Raw genomic sequence first — 20,096 nt, forward strand, 5'->3', positions numbered from 1 at the left:
CTTCCTTTACATGTCTCTCACATCATACATTTCTCTACATACATTTCCATTGCATCCGGCCTCCTCTTTCCCTTCCATAATTCTGTTCACCTAGGAAATATTCCATTATCTGCCCATATCTGTCTTCTCCTTTTATTCACACTTCTGATGTCTACAAAAACAATGCTAGCCTTAAAACCAAAATAAACTATTCAGACCATTTGTCCACTTTTACCATTCCTCAGGCTCAATGAACCTAGACCCTGATGTACCATAGGTTCTCTCAAAATAATAAAAACTATCTCGTGTTCAATCTAAACATGATCATAGCAGGAGCCCAGGAGAAAAATGAACTACAAAGTGAAGAAAAAAAAAACCTACCACTGATATGTAAAATGAACTGAAGGATGAGAAGATGAGGGGCAGGTGGGCAGGGTGGAGCCTAGAGTCCTAGAGCACATACCCTTATAAAATCAAAGTTGACAGTTAACTGACATAATGGCACTGAATGATGAAGGGGTTACAAGCCCCTGGAAGCCCACTGAATTGATTTCTTGGCCTTTTTATGTGCCTTCATGAACCCCATCTCCCATCTCTCTGAGCCCTTTGCTTGTGGTATCTTCTGCTGCTGGAATTAAAATGTTGGGCAACGGATAAAAGAAACTTAGGGTGACCAAAGAGAAAAGGTAGGAATAGGGTAGATAATGGGAACAAAGACGGAGAATAAGCAAGGGAGACCGAGGACTACAAGGATAGAAAAATGGGCTGAAATAAATGGGAAATGAAAAAATACATTCAATGGTAAAGTGGGGGAAGGGAGGAAAATTAAGTCAGCAGGAAGGAGGTTTGTGGTGGGAAGCTCCTCCAAAGGCAAATGGCATACGAGAGGCCCACAGTGAGTCCTGATGGGGAGGGCACATGGCAAGGGGACAGTCAGCAATTCTAGGAAGTTCCAAAGCTTCTCTGCTTAAGGTGGAAGGGGAGGTTGTCCTGGTCACGTAGAATAGGTGCACTGGTGTATTTGGGAGGAGACACATACCTCTATTCCCTTCGGTACTCTCAGGCCCCTAACCAGTGACTACTACAAGCATAGCTGATAAGCAAACTCCAAAGTAGCTGAAAAGGCCACAGATATCAGGACCTATCCTCAAGGAGGGAGCATGGCATAATTCTAGGTGACAGAACAGTCGGGCAGCCAAGGTGTGACACATAGTGACAGGGGCACACAGGGAGAGGATCACTCGATGAGAAGTCACAGCAGAGACAGTGGCACACAACTGGAGATGGATAGGGTGGGGAAGACAGAAGAATGGCAAAACCAAGAGATGGGGACACACGGACAGAGATCAACGGGGCTAAAGACGGAGAGAAGCGTGGTCCAGTGCTTTAAAATGAGCAGGTAGAGTCGGGGTGGAGAGGGCAAGGCAAAAACGCTTCACCTTGAACGAAGCGTCCCTCATCTACTCGCACCTTTTCCAATTAAAAAAAAAAATTTAAGCTCAACTTCCGGCAAAAACGAAAATTGAGAGTATCCATAGTCCCCTCCCAGCCGGCACCCTAGCGCGCTAGCCCATCCATCAGCCTCCGGGCCCACGTTCCTTCTCCATCCCGCAGTCGGCGGGAGGCCTGTGTGACCCCGGCCCCTCCGGGCTGGTACTTCCAGCCTTGGCACTCACCCGGCCTCCCCTTCCCTCCAAGAACCCCGATCCCCGTAAGGCTCGGCGCGGTCCGTCTAGTCTCGTTACCCTCCGTCTGTTGGGCTGGCCCCTGCCTTTCCCTTCGCTGTCTCTCCCACCACCCCGGCATTACCCCCCCCCCACTCTCACGTCTTCTCTCCCACGCCCACCCCCACTTCTCCCTGGTACGTCTGTCCGTCTGTCCGTGTCCCCCTCCCCCAGCCCCTTCCCGTCCCTCTCCGTCCCCTCCAGCGGCAGCCTCCGAGCGCCTCCTCTCCTCTCGGTCTCGAGCTTCCAAAGAGCAAGGAAGGGAAGAAGAGTGAGAGGGAGAGGGGAAAAAAAAAAAATAAAAAAAAAACACAACCAACCCAGCAGCATCGGAAATCGATGCACTTACACCTCAGCTGGAAGCAGGGACGGGAGTCGAACCGCGGCCGCCGAGCCGCGCGAGGCGGGAGGGGAGGGGGCGGCTCTTGCAAGGGACTTCTCCGATGTGTTGATTCCTTTTTTCCCCTCCTCCTCCCTCCCTCCAGCGCTCGCTCCGGGGCGTCAGGGACGGAGATGGAAAAAAAATAAATAAATAAATTCACGGCGGTGAGGGAAGTGAAGGAAAATAATCAATGCTATTTGGCTGCGGCTGAAGTGTTTTCCCGGCTTCGTGAGGGGGTTTCCATTGATTCACCCTGGGCACTCGCTTGCTCCCTGCCTCCTCCTCCTCCTCCTCCTCCTTCTCCTCCTCCTCCTCCTTCTCCTCCTCCTCCTCCTCCTCGCCCTCCTCCTCCTTGCCCTCACTCCTCCGCCTCATTCACTGGCTGGAGCCGAGGCGTCCCACACAATGGAATAATCAATACCCAGGCGCCCGGGGCGGCCCCACTGAGCAGGTGCAGCAGCCGGTCCGCCGCGGTGCGTGCCGGGAGTTGTAGTCAGCACGCCCCCTCCGCCTCCCCCCATTCTCCTCCCCCCCCTCCCACCCCAGGTATGCTTGCGCTGGGCCTCCCTGAATCCTGGTTCAGGGCCAGGACCTGCTGGCTACCCATGTCCAGGGTAGCTCCAGGCGGGCTTTAGGCCTGCCCGCTCTCCGCAAAGAGGGAATCTCTTTTTCTGTACCCTCTTCCTCCTGCCTACAGAAACCATACATGTGTTTTAAATCAGCTTTGAAACAGGCTCTAGCTTAACAGCTTCCCAAAGCTATTAGAGGTCCACTCCCTTCTGCCTTACTCCCCCTTCCTTCCTAGTGGGTATAGAACCTTCTCTCAGCCTTCCTAGTGGGTATTAGAACCTTCTCTCAGCAATTATTCTCCCCCGACCTTTGCCCCCCAGGGCCTGAATTCTGGGCCTGGGCACTGTCCCTCAGCTCTTCAGTGCTAGGCTAGCGCTCTACCACTTGAGCCACAGCGCCACTTCTGGCTTTTTCTGCTTTTGTGGTGCTGAGGAATCGAACCCAGGGCCTCATGCATGCAAGACGAGCACTCTACCACTGAGCCACCTTCCTAGCCCCCCTCCCTTTTTTTTTGTCCATCGTGGGGCCTGTCCTCAGCTCTTCAGCTCAAGGCTAGAGCTCTACCACTTGAGCCACAGCACCACTTCCGGTTTTCTGCTGGTTTATTGGAGATAAGAATTGCACAGAGCCGGGCGCTGGTGGCTCACACCTGTAATCCTAGCTACTCAGGAGGCTGAGATCTGAGGATCGCGGTTCAAAGCCAGCCCGGGCAGGAGAGACCGTGAGACTCCTATCTCCAATAAACCACCAGAAAACCGGAAGTGGCGCTGTAGCTCAAGTGGTAGAGCGCTCGCTTTGAGCTGAAGAGCTGAGGGACAGCGCCCAGGCCCAGAGTTCAAGCCCCACGGCCAAAAAAAAAAAAAAAAAAAAGAATTGCACAGACTTTTCTGCCCGGGCTGGCTTTGAACCATGATCCTCAGCTCTCAACCTCCTGAGTAGCTAGGATTTCAGGTGTGAGCCACCACTGAGCAGAAGTCCTGCTCAGCATCCGAGTTGGGGCTGGGAAAGTAAGAAGGTGAGTTTCTGGTTCCTCCTATTCAGTTTATCAGCAATGATGAATATGATGATGGTGGTGGTGGTGGTGGTGGTGGCCAGTTCTGGGGCTTGAACTCTGTGCCTGGGCGCTGTCACTGAACTTTTTTTTTTGTCAGTCATGGGCTTGAACTCTGGGCTTGGGCGCTATTCTTCAGCTCTTCAGCTCAATGTGAGCGCTCTGCCGCTTGAGCCACAACGCCACTTCTGGTTTTCTAGTGGTTTATTGGAGACAAGAGTCTCATGGACTTTCCTGCCTGGGCTGGCTTTGAACCATGATCCTCAGATCTCAGCCTCCTGAGTAGCTGGGATTACAGGTGTGAGCCACAGGCACCTGGCTTCCCTGGGCTTCTTTTATTCAAGGTGAGCGCTCTATCACTTGAGCCACAGCACTACTTCTGGCTTTTTTTTTTTTTTTTTTTTAGTAGTTTATTGGAGTCTCATGGCATTTCCCTCCTGGGACTGGCTTCCAACTACGATCCTCAGATCTCAGCCTCCTGAGTAGCTAGGATTACAGGCCATGAGCGACCAGAGCCTGGCTAGGGCTCTATATTCTAAGAACAGCAACATTTTAAAAGATTTACTGACTGTACAAGTACAGTTTTAAGCACTTTTATATATATTAATGTATTTAATCCTCAGAATTCTATGAGGAGGATACTATTAGTTACATTCCACAGTTTAACAAATCAAGGCACAATTTACCAGAATAAAATACAAAGATTCAAAGCACAGTGGTCTGATTCCAGAGACCATTCTAACCACTAAATCTTTGTGTGTGTGTGTGTGTGTGTGTGTGTGTGTGTGTGTGTCTGCCTGTCTGTCTGTCTGTCTGTTCTGGGACCTGAACTCAGGCCTGGGCACTGTCCCTGAGCTTTCTTGCTCAAGGCAAAAGCTTTACCATTTGAACCATACCTCCACTTTCAGCTTTTTTTTTGGTGGTTTATTGGAGATAGCAGGCTGGCTTCAAACTGCAATCCTCAGATCTCAGCCTCCTGAGTAACTAGGATTACAGGTGTAAGCCACTGGTGCCCAGCCTTAAATTCTACTTCTTTTATTTTATTTTTGTCAGTTGTGGGGCTTGAACTTGGCCTAGGTGCTGTCCCTCAGCTCTTCAGCTCAAGACTAGTACTCTACCAATTGAATCACAGCACCACTTCCGGTTTTCTGAGTGGTTTATTGGAGATAAGAGTCTCACAGACTTTTCTTCTAGGGCTGACTTTGAACCGCAATCCTCAGATCTGAGCTTCCTGAGTAGCTAGGAATACAGGCGCAAGCCACTGGCACCCTTATTTTTTGTTTTATTTTTTGTTGGTTGTGAGGCTTGAATTCTGGGCCTCAGTGTTGTCCTTCAGCTCTTCAGCTAAGGCTAGTGCTGTACCACTTGAGCCACAGCTCCACTTCCGGTTTTCTGGTGGTTTATTAGAGATAAAAAGTCTTAGACTTTTCTGCCCGGGCTGGCTTTGAACCATGATCCTCAGATATCAACCTCCTTAATAACTAGTGCCCAGCTCCTACTTCTTTTAAACAACAAAATTTGAACTTGGGGTTTGGAAGAAAAACAAATATTTTGAATTTCTACTTATCTGGCACCAGTTTATTACTAAATTCTAACACATAACTGTAAGGCAATCCACATTTTACCACTGAAAAAGCAGAGAGGGGCATGGAGTTGTCTGCCCAAAGCTCAACATCTAGAAAGTGAAGCTGAGAGTCCAGCCCCCATCTGTCTGTGGAGTCTAGTCTTTCCATTCCATTAAACTGTTGTTTTGGCTCTACTGAATTGGACCTTATATAATAGGGGAAAATAATGTTTTCCTGGTTTGACAAAACTGGAGAGCAAAGGATGGATGAAATGCAGGCCAATGAGAGGAGGTAGGGTTCAGATCTATTTGGTTCCTGCTGTATGATGCTGTGCATGGGGCAGTGGCAGGATATATCTAATTCATCCCATTAAAGATGCTATGTCTATAAGTTAATGACATACCCATTGATCAAGTGCTTGAGTGAGGGCAGGTATGAGAACTGGAGGGGTGGCTCAAGAGGTAGAGCTGGTATGGGGAACCTGGCACTTCTTACCAATCATGGAGACAATACTTCACCCAGAGGATAAGACTCAGTTAAGGCCTACGGATAACAGTCCTCAAATGTAGTAAGGATAATGAGTTTTCCCTATTTGGACATCCCCATTTCTGTTAAATAAATATTGAATATTTCTCCTCCTACAAAAACTGCTCAGACTGCTGGAAACTGACAAACCCTTCACTCATTCATCCAAACCATTTTCCAGCTTCCAATTTTATTTATAGTCACATCTAGTTACATATTGGCTAGGGTCTCTTCAGTTTCTGGGATTTTTAACTTCCTTCCTGTCTTCATCCAGGTCTCCAACTGTTGAAATTCCACTATCTTTAATTCCCTAGCAGAATATCTCTCCTTTTTTTTTTTGGTAGGTCATGGGGCTTGAACTCTGGGCCTGAGTGCTGTCCCTCAGCTCTTCAGCTCAAGGCAAGCGCTCTACCACTTGAGCTACAGCGCCACTTCCGGTTTTCTGGTGGTTCATTGGAGATAGGAGTCTCACGGTCTTTCCTGCCGGGGCTGGCTTTGAACCGCCATCCTCAGATCTCAGCCTCCTGAATAGCTAGGATTATAGGCGTGAGCCACCGGTGCCCAGCTCCCTAGCAGAATATCTCTGATCATAAAGTTTACCACCCAGACATACTCTGAACATTTTATCAGGAGGTATTAGATTCCCTTTGAAACTCTGGGATAGCGACACTGGACTCAACCAGTCAGCCCTTGCCAATGGCCTGCACTTAAATAGGCATCCATAAATTGCAGTGTCAAAGTCGGGGACTGGTATCTCATGCCTGTAATACTAACTACTCGAGGCTGAGATCTTCAGGTCACATCTCAAAGCCCAGGCAGAAAAAAGCCTGTGAGGCTCCCACCTCCAATAAGCCATCAGAAGTGAAGCTCTGGCTCAAGTGCAAAAGACGATCAGGGACAGCGCTCAGGCCATGAGTTCAAGCTCCAGGACCGGAGCACACGCGCGCGTGCACGAACAAAATTTAAAATGCAGTGTTTGAGTGGCTTGTGTTTCAGGCTCACTATGTTGGAAGAGGCTGGAGACAGGGGCCATAGCTCCTTGTTAAACGAATTTCCTCTCTACTCTGCATCCCCAGTTTAGCTTTGGGTAGAGTCCCGCTGGCACTAATTGCAGCTTTCCGGTCACCATAGCGACGGGTGGGGAAGCGGCAACTGCTCCCTTAGAACTACATCTCCCATCATGCAATGCATCGGACCTTAGGCTGCCGCGCTAAGGCTAGGTCCTGAGACCCCGGCCGACTCCTGGGCTTCTGGAGGTATCGAGACTGAGAAACAAGAGATCAAGAAATGTTCTGGCTCGCCAGCCCACCGCGGGGGTGTCAGTCACCCAGCAGTTCTCTCGGACCTGGCCTACCCTCGGCACCAGCACAACGGGCCTAATATGGCCGCTGGTGCTGCGACTGGCCAGGCGCTCGGAGAGCCGAGCTGAGTTCCGGGGCCAGGGACTACTCCCGGCATTCCTCGCGGGTGTGGCGTGGGTTCCCCTCCCCCATCGCGGGTCCCGCGAGAGGGAGCCCCTCGAGCTTTCAGGTGAGACCCGAGCTCCTGCCAGCCAGTGCGGTGGCGAGGGAGGCAGGGGCGGGTCATCCTGGGTAACTCTGCTCATCCTGGGTTGGCCTCCTGGGCGGTGAGGAAAAGGGAGCGTGGAAGGGCTATCTGCCACACGGCCTGCTCTCTAGGGAGCCCTTTGGATGGGGAGATCACCAGTAGTGGAAAAAGATTGAACGGAATACCTGTCACTGCTACCGTATCCCAAAAGCTCACAAACAGGTCCTGTGTCTCGCTCTTGAGATAAGTGTGTGCCTCCTAAGTTCATCCAAGGCTGGAGAGACAGGGCTTTGCTAAGCAGCTGCCATTCAGGGAATGTTTGTTGCAAATGTGAGTTTGATGATTGATTGCAGATATTTATTTCAGGTAACATGGCCCAGGGCTTGATTGAAGTAGAGCGAAAGTTCGTGCCAGGGCCTGATACAGAGAAACGTCTGCAGGAGTTGGGGGGCACCCTGGTACATCGGTTTACCTTCCGAGACACGTACTATGACACCACTGAGCTGAGCCTCATGCGATCTGACCACTGGCTGCGACAACGAGAGGGCAGCGGATGGGAACTAAAATGCCCTGGAAAAGCAGGCATCCCAGGACCTCACACTGAGTACATAGAACTCACATCTGAACCTGAAATTGTGGCCCAGCTCCGTGAGCTGCTGGGCGCTGAAGAGCTGGGGGCTGGAAGTGTGGCTGCTGTGTTGGGTTCCCTGGGGCTGCAGGAAGTAGCTAGTTTTGTGACTAACCGAAGTGCCTGGAAGCTGATGTTCTCTGGAGCTGAAAAGGAGCCATTGCTCAGAGTAGACTTGGATACTGCTGACTTTGGCTATGCTGTGGGTGAAGTAGAGGCCCTGGTACATGAGGTGGCTGAAGTCCCAGCTGCTCTAGAGAAGATCCTCAGCCTCAGCAGCATGCTTGGTGAGGGTGATAGGCCCTTCTGGCATAACTTTGCTCCCTTTTCCTGGGCAGCACTCACTGGACCATATAATGACAAGATTCTTTCTTTTTTCAGAGCCTGTGGTGGGGCTTGAATGAAAGGCTTTGCACTCTTACTTTGGCTCAAGGCTAGTGCTCTGATTCCTGCTTTTTTGCTGGTTAATTAGAGATAGTCTCATGGACTTTTCTGCCTGGGCTGGCTTTGAACCCCGATCCTGTCTCCTAAGGAGATCTGTCTCTTAAGGAGCCACTGACACCCAGTTTCTGGATTACCTTTATCACAGGATCTGTTAAAGCAATTTCCTCAAGAACCTAGTTTGCTTATAATTTATATCAAATCCAGTTTCCCTGCTTAATTTGAAATTAATTCTTCCATACCTTCATTCTAGTTATTCTGTCTCATTTAGTTCTCATACTTCTAGCCGGGTCTCCTTCAGTTCCATGTATTGATTCCCCGCTTTGACCCTTCCTTCCCCAAACTTTTATTCTTAGGTTCTCTCTCTTTCTTTCCTTCTTTCCTTCCTTCTTTCTTCCTTCCTCTCTCTTTCTTTCTTTCTTTCTTTTTTTTTTTTTTTAAGAATCTTGCCATGTAGCTATTTAGGCTTTGAATTCAAGTTCCTACTGCCCAGCCTTCTGAGTGCTGGCATTAAAGGTGTGCACCACCATGCCTAGTTCTCCTTTTGCTCTCCTTTGGGTAACAGGCCAGAAACTGCATTTATGTGAGACAGTTGGGTAAGCTTTGGCAGATTTGTTTTATTGTTCCCACACTTAGTTCCCTTGTAGACCACTTATCCACACAAGTATGGGGTTGTATACCTCACAGGGCCTGACAGCTGTAGGATACTGTTTTGAGTTTTTCTAGTAACCATACAGAGTTTCAGAGGTGAGAATTCCCACTCCACAGCTCCAGCTGCTTCTTTACTTTTTATGTAAACTTTGGTTTCTTTGTGTACATCACTGCACGTGCTTCATTACCATGCTAATGAGCTTTGGCTTGCCTAGATAGGCTTTAATCTTGATTGTAGGATAGGTGATAAATGAGACATCCTCTGTCTTCCGGGTGCCTAGGTATGTCTTCACAATTTCTCCTTTGCTGAGAAGAGGCTTCCCAGACACTCCTACTCAGTGGCTCTCTGTGAGGTCTCACCTCTATAGTCTCCTGAGGGAGTGGATAGGTTATAAAAGCTGGTTGAATGCTGGGTACCCGTGGCTCATGCCTGTAACCCTAGCTACTCAGGAGGCTGAGATCTGAGGATTGTGGTTTGAAGCCAGCCCAGGCAGGAAAGTCCATGAGACTCTTATCTCCAATTTAACAGCAAAAGTCAGAAGTGGAGCTGTGGCTCAAGTGGTAGAGTGCCAGCCCTTAAGCAAAAAAAGCTAATGGACAGTACTGGCACACAAAAAAGCAGCAGGTTGGATGGTATTTAGAGTATCAGGGCTGCCTTCAAAACAACTTTGGGATCCTGGCTGAATGGGCAGACAGCCTAGTAAAAGCACATTCAGTGGCCCCTCCATTGGCTTCTTTTCTTACTGTTCTATTGCCTGCAGGTGTGCCAACACAGGAGAAAGCACCTGCCAAGCTCATCGTGTACCTACAGCGCTTCCGGCCAGAGGACTATCAGCGCTTGCTAGAACCAACACTTTCAGAGAAGCCACAAGGGGCTAATAAGCATTCGGACAGGAGCCTGGACTACAATGTCACTTCCTAGAAGGGGATGGGAATTCTGGGTCTTGGTGGCACACATCTGGGCTCACTGTGCCAGATCTCTTTCAACAGGGCCTCCTCTCGGTCAACTCTGCCTGTTCTTTCACCCTCTCCTCAGCTACCCTTCCTAAAGCCCTCCCTGGCTGCTGCTTCTCCCTCATCCGTCAGATGCAATCTGTGGGCCGCCCCTCTCCCCTGGCCGCTAAGCAGCCTCCATTGATTTCCGCTCGTGTTTATAGGATTTCCACTTAGCCGTGATCAGTAGTTAAGCACAGGAAAATCCCTTGCCACCCCCCCTCCCTTGGTCGATGCCATTGATTCTGCCAGCGGCTCCGAAACTGCCTTACAGCTGAGTTGGAGATGAGGGAAGGCAGTAGGGATTTCCCTGCCTTGGGAGGTAGGGAATAACAGCAAGGTAGGGGAATTGGTTGGAAATTCCTGTTATGAATCCAGAAATTCTGTTTTGATATGCTAGTAGGCCTAGTCCTGATCCAGAGAGAAGTGCTTCCTGTGGCACCTTAAGGGCAAATTAGTTCCCTGACCCAGAGAGGAAAACCATTGTTAAGATAATTTCCCAAGGTTCCAGAAGGACTCATACTTCTGCTTGCATCAGGAGCCTCTTTGCCCTTGCAGTTATTCACATACATTTTCCATCTCAAATATACTGAAATGTGGCTTTCTACTTCCCTGTGGCTTTATTTGGCTTTCATTATTTATGGGGGAATACAGACCTCCCCCCGCCCCCACCACAGTTTTGCAGTGGTAAATGCAGGGACAGAGTGCCACCTGCTGGTGGCCCACATGTAGGTTCTTAGTTGCTGAGGCCCCAGGGTCCAGGGATGAGAAGAGATAGTTACTGCCATGTCTCCACAGGCAAGTTGTTCACTTCAAAGATCTCCTGCACTGAATGGCCAAGGTGGTTGTAGGTGAGGCGTAGCTTTAGCCGCAAAGGGGCCTAGGAATGGGAGAGCAGAGACCAGGGTCAGTTCCCCTCACTTCTTCCATCTTGGAGTCTTAGCCACAGAGCTCTGGAACTCACCTTGTTAGGATTGAGGATTTTGAAGAGCTGGGTGATGGGAAGGCCGCCCTGAGCTGGAACTGTGTTCCCACTTGGGGCCTGTAGCTGCAGCTGCAAACTCTTTAACATGGGAGGTTTGGGCAGAGCACAGTAAGGCAGCTGATTGTCTGGGCTCAAACAACATCATACCCAGTAGTCGTCCCACCCCCCCCCCTTTTTTTTTTTTGCCAGTCCTGGTGCTTGAACTTAGGGCCTGAGCACTGTCCCTGAGCTTTTTTTTGTTCAAGGCTAGCACTCTACCACTTAAGCCACAATGCCACTTCTAGCTTTTTCTGTTTAAGTGGTACTGAGGAATTCAACCTAGGGCTTCATGCATGCTAGGCAAGCATTCTACCATTAAGCCACATTCTCAGTCCCCCAATCCCCTTTTAACTGCCCAAATGTACAATACTCCTTTCCCATCTCATTCTGTTCCCCACACATGCTTCTTCTACTTGGTGTTTTTCCTTGGTGCTCCTAGACCACCTTGGAACCCTGATTTTTACAAACCTTGGGCACAGCTGCCTGACAGATGAAGTGGGTAACATCACCCCCTGAAGAGTTGGTGGTGGTGACAGTGATTAAGAGCAATGAAGGGGTTTCCGGGGGTCGAATGAATGACATATTGAGCTGTACTCCCTCACGCTCAAATACCTTGAGATTGGGAATGGGTGCTAGAGTGGGGAAAAAGAGGCAGATCAGTGTGCAGGCTTGACATAACCCATTCATTCACTCAACAAAAGGAGTAAACATTTCTTGGCCCTGATGGCTAGTGACAAAGTAGACAAGAAGCTTAGGTTGGAGCTGACAGTCTAGGGGTAGAGAGGAGCAAATGACAAAATGTGAAATTATCTGTGATGGGTGCTAGGAGTGAAATAAGACAGAATAACTGGGAAGAACCTAGTGGTAAGGGAAAGCAGTTAACAGTTCAGCTGAAACCTTAAAATGAGCCAACTTGGAGGTGCTGATGGCTCCTGCCTATAACCCTAGCCATTCAGGAGGCTGAGATTTGAGGATCATAGTTTGAAGCCAGCCCAGACAGGGAAGTCCATGAGACTTTTTTTTTTTGGCGGTTGTGGAGCTTCAGCTCTGGGTCTGGGTTTTGTCCGCTGAGCTCTTCAGCTCAAGGCAAGCACTCTACCACTTTAGCTACAGTGCCATTTCCCATGGTTAATTGGAGTTAACAGTCTCATGAACTTCCTGTACTGGCTTTGAATTGCAGTCCTCAGATCTCAGCCTCCCGAGTAGCTAGGATTACAGACGTGAGCCACCAGCGCCTGGCTGTGAGACTCTTATCTCCAATTAACCACCAGAAATTTAGAAGTGGTGCTGTGGTTCAAAGTTCAGGGACAGTACCCAGGCCCTCAGTTCAAGCCCCATGATGGACCAAAAAAAAAAAAAATCCCCCCCAACAAAACCCCAAAGGACAAAGAAAACACTGAAGATTGTCCAGGAGGGGAAAGGCCTGATTGAACTTTTGCCTATGGAAAAGGGAATGGGAAGAAGGCATGCAGTTGGAAAGGACCTCAGTCCTTAGCTTAGATAAACAGTATCTAAGACATTTTCCCCTTTGCTAAGGCTTACCTGGGGGTAAAGGTACACAGGGAAGGTCAAGGAGGTTTACTAAGGCACCCTCTGGGGAAGGATCCAGAAGAGGAGGATGCTGTGTGTTCCCAGGAGTGCCATCCAGGAGATCTAGGAGATCCAAAAGCTTGGAGGCCTGGGGAGGAAACAGGGTCACCGGTGGGCATGGAAGAACAAGCAAATCTCTCACATCAGGGCTTCCAGCCTTCTCACCTGGGGCTCTGGAGGGGCAGGGGCTGCCTCCTCTAGAAGCTGGGCTGCTGTTTGCCTTTCCTTTGCTTCCTCTTCAACCTGAGCGCCACCTCGCTCCACGAGAGGCATCTTTTCAAGGATCGCTGCCCTGAGTGGGTAGAGTATAAGTGTTCCTCTGTGTGATCCCTGGGTTTTCACAAGAGGCATCCAGGATGAGGGGTTAAGAATACAGGGTATCCTGGGTATATACATAAGATAGCCTGCTCTTGTTTTTCAGATGAGCAAGGAGGCTGGGAGCCAGCTTAGCATCAATGAACTGTGGGTAGGGGGCTCTTACAATAGCAGGAAATAACATAGGAGGTGAGCACCCTTGATACTAGAATGGGGCATTGGATTTTTTGTTTGTTTTTGTCGGTCATGGGGCTTGAACTTTGGGCTTGGGCACTGTCCCACGGCTCTTCAGCTCAAGGCTAGCCCTCTACTGCTTGAGCCACAGCGCCACTTCTGGCTTTTTCTGTTTATGTGGTGCTGAGGAATCGAACCCAGGGCCTTATGCATGTGAAGTAAGCACTCTACCACTGAGCCACCTTCCCAGCCCACATTGGATCTTTTGTTTATTTTGTTTTTGTGACTGCTGGTTCACAGGGTCAAACTCAAGGCTAGGTGCTGCCCTTAGCTTTTTTTTTTTTTTTTTTGCTCTAGGCCAGTCTTGAGCACTTGAGTGCACATCTTAACTTCTGGCTTTTTGATGGTTAAGTGGAGATAAGAATCTCACAGATTTTTCTGCCCCAGACTGGCCTGGAACCAGAATCCTCAGATCTGAGCCTCCTGAGCATCTAAGATTACAGGTGTGAGCTAGCAGAGCCTCGCTGAATTTGGGAAAAGGCAGGGGTTTGGGATTTGATGGACGCACCTCATGTGGTCATACTTTTGGAAGAGTGTGTTATACTCCACAGCCCGTTGCTGCAGCTCCACATCTAGGCAGCTCCCGTAGATAGACACCACCTTGCGGATGCGGCTGGGGCACAGCGTGGCATGTGAGTGGCAGTGGCTTACTCTGCCCTTCCACTCCAGAAGGTAGCAGAGAAGGCAAACATGAGGATACACCCAAGATAATACGGTTCAAAAGCAAGAACCTAAGGACTGGAAAGGGGTCAGCATACAGGGAAGGCGTGTCTAGTGATGGCCCGATGAGCACAGTGAAAAGTAAAGGGACTTCTTACTTGTTGTCTCCCTGGAGCCTGGTGCTGAGCTTCATGAGGGCTGTGAGGGCATACCCCCGCGTGGCTGGCAGCGACATGTGGGACTGCAACACTGTTTCCAGTAGTGCCAAAATGTCCTCCTCTTCTACCTTTGGTGTGAAGAACAGGCATGGATCTCGGTCTAGCCCTGCCTTCCTGACAGGTCCTCCTCACTGTGCCTCCCTTAGAGGTTTCACCTGAAGCGGCTCAGTGTCCTCACAGTTTCCCTCCACCAGAAGATCCCCATATTCCCCGATGCACCAGGCTGCCACCTGTACCAGTGGTTGCTGTGTGGGTATAGAAGCATTGCCAGATCAGTTTCAGAGGGTCCCTTCCTCTTTCCCAGACCCTGCAACATTCCAGGCAGGAGGAGGGAACCTTTTTTCCTGCCAAGGGCCATTTGGATATTTATAGCATTACACAAAATTCTCAGTATAGACAGATGGGCAGTGGGCTGCCAATGAGAAGCTAATGAGAATAAACGCCTGTTCACCATGTACTAAATGATTTCACAGGCTTTATATAGCTCACTATATGTTCCCCACCCTTGCAAGTTTAGGCAGTACAAAGATGGGAGCTGGCAGAGTAGGGGGGAAAAAAAAGTTTACCTAGTGTCTGTACTCCTACTGCCACCTGGTGGTAAAGCATTACAACTACATAGCTTGACCCAATGAGGGAGAGTTGAGAGTGTCCCTCTCAAAAAAGAATGGGTTCTGCTGATTCTACTTAAGAGGGGAAAAAAAAAAGGGGGGGTAATTGATATTGGCTGGCACCTGTTAATATCTATAGCATTCAGGATAACAGTAAAACCTCATACATGCAACAAAGCTTCTTATCTATCTCATTTGGTCCTCCAGATAGCTTTAAGGAAACACAGGAGGACAAGACTGAGTCTATAAAGCCTATTAATCAGCTGGGGTTTCACAGCCAGTAGGCACCAGGAGTCCAGATGTTTTAATAAGAGGTCGACTCTGTCCTGGAGCATCTCCTGAACTAAGTCGACAGCTGTGAGGTAAAGGGCAACAGTCTAGAATCCAAGTAGGGAAGAGGCTCACAAAGGGCTGAGGGAGGCTGCACAGGCCTGGGGAGGTGGAAATGGCACCTGGGAGATATCTTCTGCCAGAGCACTGTATAGGCGGCGCACAGAATAGGCATGTAGCTCCTGGGCCCCCCCAATCAGCTGGGTCAGGTTGGCTACTGCATCATCCCGTACATGGGTGCCTGCCTAGGGGGTGGGAGAGGAGTATGGACATTAATATGGTGAATTCAGCTCACTCCCACCCAGTTCAGACTGTTCCCTGTCTCACCTTTGTCAGCACATGCAGGATGGTGTCTATGTGCCACCGCTTGGTTGGAGCAAATCTAGGGAACATTACTTATCAGTTCTGATATCAGAACACGTGTTCCTTCCCAGGCGGCACCCTCTGCTTCCTGGGAACCTGTCACCTCACCTCTCTGCAGCCAACAGGATACCTGAGGCACAATCAGCCCGTAGGTCAGGGGGACAGGATTCCAGAAAGGCCTGCAGTTCCTGCATCATGGCTCTCACATTGGAGCTATTCACCAGTGCCAAGCTCAGCTCCAGGGCCCGCCTGGCAGGAGAAAGGTGTCTATGCAGGTAGATGGAGTAACCTTGCTGTATGCCTCAGGCCCTCCTTTTGCCCAGGCAGTGATTCTTTTTAGCCTTTTTTATCCCCTATACCTCTGCTCACCGGCTGAGGGAGGCATCAGTTTCTTGCAGACATTCTACCACCACGGGCCGATGCCGTTGTACAGCGCTGTGATCTGACTGCACCAGACGCAGCAATGATGTCAGAGCAACGTACCTGGTCAAGGTAGAAAGGCATTATCACGCACAGAGCCACCTGCCCCAGTATCCTTGCCTGTACCCAGACCAGGAGTAAGAAGGCGTGGGATCAGGAGGGAGAAATGCAGAGGGTCAGTGGTACAACCTAGCCAGATATTGAGGATGACCATTACCTAATGTTCTTATCACTGTTGAGCAGGAAGCGGCCAAGAATGTTGACAGCTAGAACCTACAAGGGCCAGAAGGTGGGGACAGTCAGAGAAGCAATCTGCTCATCCAGGAGGAGACTACACAGCACAAGAGCACAAACTAGGGATGAGGGAAAAGCCAGTGCCCAGGCCTATGTCTGGCTGGGAGTAGGGGGTGGAGGTGAGGGATACCCGTAGGCCAGCTGCAGAGCGGATGTCCATGATTGTGAGCACTGTCTCAAACAGGACTGCATTGCCCGCATTTCGGCTAGTGTCTGTGTTGGTGGCCACCTGTACAATGGGAGAGCAGATGCATTTATGCGAGGCTCTGTTCTCACCTACCATTTCTTCTATCCATCCCTCCATCATCTAACAGAGTTCCCTGACACCCATTACATGCCAGGGCCAGACATGGAAGAGGGCAACAGCATGACAACACACTGTGTCTCTCCGTCCTGGAGTTCACTGGCTTGGGGTGGAGGGGCAGAGGGGTATTTATATAGCTGCTATGTGGTTGAGTGGTCATGTGAAGGCCGCCTGAGTGAGTAGACCCAGAGCGATATGCTGAGGTTGTGCCCCTGCACCCAGCTCCCACCTGGGCCAACAAATCATTCATGGTCTCACTGCTTTCCTCGTGGTTCCGGCCCAGGATCCGAAGCAGACGAAGTATCTGGACCTGAGGGTGGGTTAAAGATGAAAAGATAGAGGGGGGTTCACAGGACCAAGAGTTGTGGGATGAGGAGAAAAACCTAATGTTGAAGATGGCATTGTGAAGGGTTGGTCTGGCTAGTCCCTAGAGCCTCCTGCCCCTGCCTCTCACTTCTATAGGTCCCAGTGTCAGGAATATAAGGCCAGGCAGGTTTAGGAAAGGCTTTTTATATTGTTCTCTTCCCTTCTTTCCATTAAAAAAATTAATATACTTTTTTTTTTGGGTCCGGTCATGGGGCCTGAACTCTGGGCCTGGGCGCTGCCCCTCAGCTCTTTAGCTCAAGACTAGCGCTCTACCACTTGAGCCACAGCACCACTTCCAGATTTTTTCTTTTTGCTTATGGGGTGCTGAGGAATAGAACCCAGGGCCTCATGCATGCAAGATAAGTGCTCTACCACTGAGCCACCTTCCCAGCAAAATTAATATACTTTTGTCAGTCGTGGGGCTTGAACTTGGGGCCTGGGCTCTTTCCCTAAGCTCTTTCACTCAAGGCTAGCACTCTACCACTTGGAGCCACAGCTCCATATCCAGTTTTCTGGTGTTAATTGGAGATAAGAGTCTCACAGACTTTTCTGCCTGGGCTGGCTGGAACTTCTCAAGCTTGGCTAATGCTCTAACACTTGAACCACAGCTCCACTTCTGACTTTTTTTGGGGGAGGGGCTTATTTATGATAAGAGTCACAGACTTTGCTGCCTGGTCTGGCTTCAAACCATGATCTCAGCCTCTTGGGTAGCTAGGAGTACAGGTGTGAGCCATCAGCACCCAGTAACCATGGCAATCTTGAAGTCACTCTCCTGCTCAAGACATTGACTGAGTCAGAGTATTTTGTGGGAGGTGACCACTGGTTATGGAGTTACTGCTAAGCCTTCTGTTTCAGGGATACAACAAGAAAATCTCAGCCCACCTGCAGGAAGGGGTCGCTGACACCAGATATGCTGTGCTCTGTTGAGTATCCTGTTGTCACCAGAGTCCGGAGGATCTGTACCAGCTGGGGTACCACCTAGAGGGAGGCCCATATCCTTGCCTGGGCATTCCTCCTCTTCTTCTCAACATTAAATCCCCCCATTCCTCTCCCACTACCCATATCTTTACCAGGCCCAGGGCCTGCCCCTTCACCAGCCCACCTTTCGAAAGTGCCTGAGGGCTTCAGGGCTTCGTTCGCAGAGCTCCATGATCAGTGTGATGGTACCCAACAGGACGCCTGGGGCCAGGGAGGGGAGGTGAATGGTAGGTTGGGGCCTGGGAGTGTCAACTGCATGTATGTTTGTGTGTATGCTAACCTTGTCCTATGAGCTGGTGCTCCTGACCTGTGTTCTGCTTCTGGTCTATGGCCAGACCTAAAGCAGAGTATGGGGAGCCCTATGGCCTTACCGTGGTGGCGCTCATGAAGCAGTTTGGCACAAGGTGGCAGGAAGATGTTGGAAAGTTCTGGGACCTTCCGGATCATGTGCACTGCAGTCAGAATAGCCTGCAGAGGTCAGAGGCCTCAGACAGAGCAGGGAGGTCCAACAGGTTGGACTCCTCAACTTCACTGTATGGCAGACCAGGGAAGTTTCCAGAGAGGCAAGAGTTGTGCATCTCACCTTCTTGCGCACATAAGGGCTGGGCTGTAGGAACAGCTTCTCCACCTCCGTGGCCAGATCCCGGCACATTTCAACAGAGCCCATGGTGCACAGAGTACACAGGGCCAGGCCTTGGACTGGCTGAATCCCTTGGCTTAGGTCACTGCAGGGTTGGGAGGATGGTTAGTTGTGCCTCTTGAGAAATCTCGTTCTTCCCAGCATCTGAACCAGGCAGCCCCTTAGAATTTTACAATGCCCCACTCTCCCATCTCCCTGATTTCAAGTGACCCAGAACCCTCTCACTTCTTGATGCTGTTGGTAATGAGCAGGTGAGCATCGTGCCTCTCATCCAATAGAAGCATGGCCCCCAGGTAGCCCACCCTCTTGTCTGTGAATCTGGGGGAGGCGATCAGTTTCAGGCACTCCATCTACAGGGAAGGGGAGCAGACCCAGAAGGGCAGGGGTGAAACCAGAGCCACTAACATCTCTGTTCCATTCTCCTCCCTCACATCTGGTTGTGGGACACCACATCCCATCACTCTCTCCTCAACCTGAGAAGCTTAGGAGATTCAAGCACCAGTGGGTGGTTTCAGTGGGTGGTTTCAAGGATCTAGAAGTGGAGGATGGGAGAAGAGAGGAGGTGCCCTACATGGAGCTAACCAGAAAATAAAGGGTTAGGGGGCAGCTGACCAATAAAGGTTGTAATGGGCTGTAAAAAGGTTTTCAGGGCCAGGCGCTGGTGGCTCATGCCTGTAATCCTAGCTACTCAGGAGGCTGAGATCTGAGGATCGAGGTTCAAAGCCAGCCCAGGCACGAAAGTCTGTGAGACTCTTATCTCCAGTTAACTACCAGAAAGCCGGAAGTGGTGCTGTGGCTCAAGAGGTCCAGTGCTAGCCTTGAGCTGAAGAGCTGAGGGACAGTGCCTAGGCTCAGAGTTCAAGCCCCACAACCGACAAAAAAAGGGGGGTGGAGGGGTGTTTCACAGTACAGTGTGAGGGCTTAGGAGTTGTAGAACGAAAACAACGGGGCACAAAGGGGTCCACGACCATGTCCCACTAGTGTTCCTCAAGCTCCAGAGCAAGGTAGCTGGGACTGGTACCTGTCCAAAGTGGGCGGGGTAGCCTAACATGTGGACGTAGAGCAGTTTGGCCAGCTGGCGGTGCCTCTGCAGAGGGTCTCCATCGCGGAAGGACGCCCGAATGTGGGCGCACTCCTTCTGGATCACTTCCCGCTCCTGGGCCTGTGTCTTGGCCCCGCGAATCTCCTCGATGAGGTCCTGAAGCGTCAGCGAAGGGCCCACCACCATCCTGCGGGCAGCGCCCGGGAGTGGGAAGGGCTTTATCCCTTTCTCGCAGATGGCCGAGCCCTGCCCTGTGCAAAGATCTCAAGGACGCGGAACCCACCCGCTAGCTTGAAAGTGAACCCACGTTCACTGGCCCCACCTAGGTCTCACATCTCATCCCCATCGCACGCCCAAACGAGTCCCCACCACGCATGCGTCCCCGACTAGGCGCCCACGCCTGTTTCCGCGGAGCATGCGCCAGAGCCCCGCCTATTTCTTCTTCCCCCTTTCCTTCCCGAACCTGGTATCCCATCCTCAACTCTGCCAATCCTTTCCTCCCAGGACCCCGCGCGATGACTCCCGCGCGATCCCGCCCCGCAAGCGCAGGTCGGGACGGCACCAGTTTCCCCGCCCCGGGACGCCTCACCTGGCTTCGTTCTCTACTCCGCTCCACTACCCCCCAGCGCTTCCTGGTTTGGGGCTGTTCGGGG

The 20,096-nt window shown here is 50.6% G+C and overlaps 3 protein-coding genes across 8 annotated transcripts in view; 1 reads left to right on the top strand and 2 right to left on the bottom strand.

Moving 5' to 3' along the window:
* Positions 1 to 2,345, bottom strand: part of Zfhx2 (zinc finger homeobox 2) — a 35,114-nt gene extending 32,769 nt beyond the window's left edge. For both annotated transcript variants that reach the window (XM_070025502.1, XM_070025476.1), the window contains exon 1: positions 2,053 to 2,345. The gene's annotated coding sequence lies outside the window, so the exon portion shown is untranslated. The remainder of the gene's footprint in view (positions 1 to 2,052) is intronic.
* Thtpa (thiamine triphosphatase) lies at positions 1,299 to 10,664 on the top strand. Of its 2 annotated transcripts, none has more exons than XM_070025566.1 (3): positions 1,299 to 1,378; positions 7,711 to 8,259; positions 9,826 to 10,664. In XM_070025566.1, exons 2-3 carry the CDS (start codon positions 7,716 to 7,718, stop codon positions 9,984 to 9,986), a joined length of 705 nt encoding a protein of 234 aa, XP_069881667.1. In that variant the 5' UTR covers positions 1,299 to 1,378; positions 7,711 to 7,715; the 3' UTR covers positions 9,987 to 10,664. The 2 variants fall into 2 exon arrangements, with proteins under 2 accessions (XP_069881667.1, XP_069881678.1); XM_070025577.1 differs by lacking the exon at positions 1,299 to 1,378 and adding an exon at positions 7,024 to 7,326.
* Ap1g2 (adaptor related protein complex 1 subunit gamma 2) lies at positions 10,658 to 20,096 on the bottom strand. Of its 4 annotated transcripts, XM_070025514.1 has the most exons (22): positions 20,033 to 20,096; positions 19,423 to 19,630; positions 18,627 to 18,751; positions 18,345 to 18,486; positions 18,133 to 18,229; positions 17,886 to 17,962; positions 17,666 to 17,761; positions 16,647 to 16,727; positions 16,244 to 16,342; positions 16,037 to 16,092; positions 15,769 to 15,882; positions 15,508 to 15,648; positions 15,364 to 15,418; positions 15,159 to 15,281; positions 14,254 to 14,343; positions 14,039 to 14,166; positions 13,729 to 13,833; positions 12,837 to 12,963; positions 12,624 to 12,759; positions 11,550 to 11,713; positions 11,022 to 11,120; positions 10,658 to 10,937 (listed from the first exon to the last, which is right to left on the bottom strand). In XM_070025514.1, the coding sequence occupies exons 2-22, from the start codon at positions 19,627 to 19,629 to the stop codon at positions 10,836 to 10,838; spliced, it is 2,364 nt and encodes a 787-aa protein (XP_069881615.1). In that variant the 5' UTR covers position 19,630; positions 20,033 to 20,096; the 3' UTR covers positions 10,658 to 10,835. The 4 variants fall into 4 exon arrangements, with proteins under 4 accessions (XP_069881615.1, XP_069881625.1, XP_069881633.1 ...); XM_070025524.1 differs by lacking the exon at positions 13,729 to 13,833; XM_070025532.1 differs by lacking the exons at positions 17,886 to 17,962; positions 18,345 to 18,486; positions 18,627 to 18,751; positions 19,423 to 19,630; positions 20,033 to 20,096 and having other exon boundaries at positions 18,133 to 18,225.

The sequence above is a fragment of the Dipodomys merriami genome, unplaced genomic scaffold (genome assembly GCF_024711535.1).
Source record: "Dipodomys merriami isolate MVZ:Mamm:240054 unplaced genomic scaffold, mDipMer1.0.p SCAF_1, whole genome shotgun sequence".
Taxonomy (NCBI): domain Eukaryota; kingdom Metazoa; phylum Chordata; class Mammalia; order Rodentia; family Heteromyidae; genus Dipodomys; species Dipodomys merriami.

Excerpts from the sequence above, each read along its gene's own strand:
- Thtpa (XM_070025566.1), top strand. The coding sequence starts at position 7,716 with ATGGCCCAGGGCTTGATTGAAGTAGAGCGAAAGTTCGTGCCAGGGCCT. Across the intron at positions 8,260-9,825 it reads CAGCCTCAGCAGCATGCTTG|GTGTGCCAACACAGGAGAAA; the intron begins GTGAGGGTGATA and ends TATTGCCTGCAG.
- Ap1g2 (XM_070025514.1), bottom strand. The coding sequence starts at position 19,629 with ATGGTGGTGGGCCCTTCGCTGACGCTTCAGGACCTCATCGAGGAGATT. Across the intron at positions 18,487-18,626 it reads ATTACCAACAGCATCAAGAA|TGACCTAAGCCAAGGGATTC; the intron begins GTGAGAGGGTTC and ends CCAACCCTGCAG. Across the intron at positions 14,167-14,253 it reads AGGACACTGAGCCGCTTCAG|GTAGAAGAGGAGGACATTTT; the intron begins GTGAAACCTCTA and ends TTCACACCAAAG.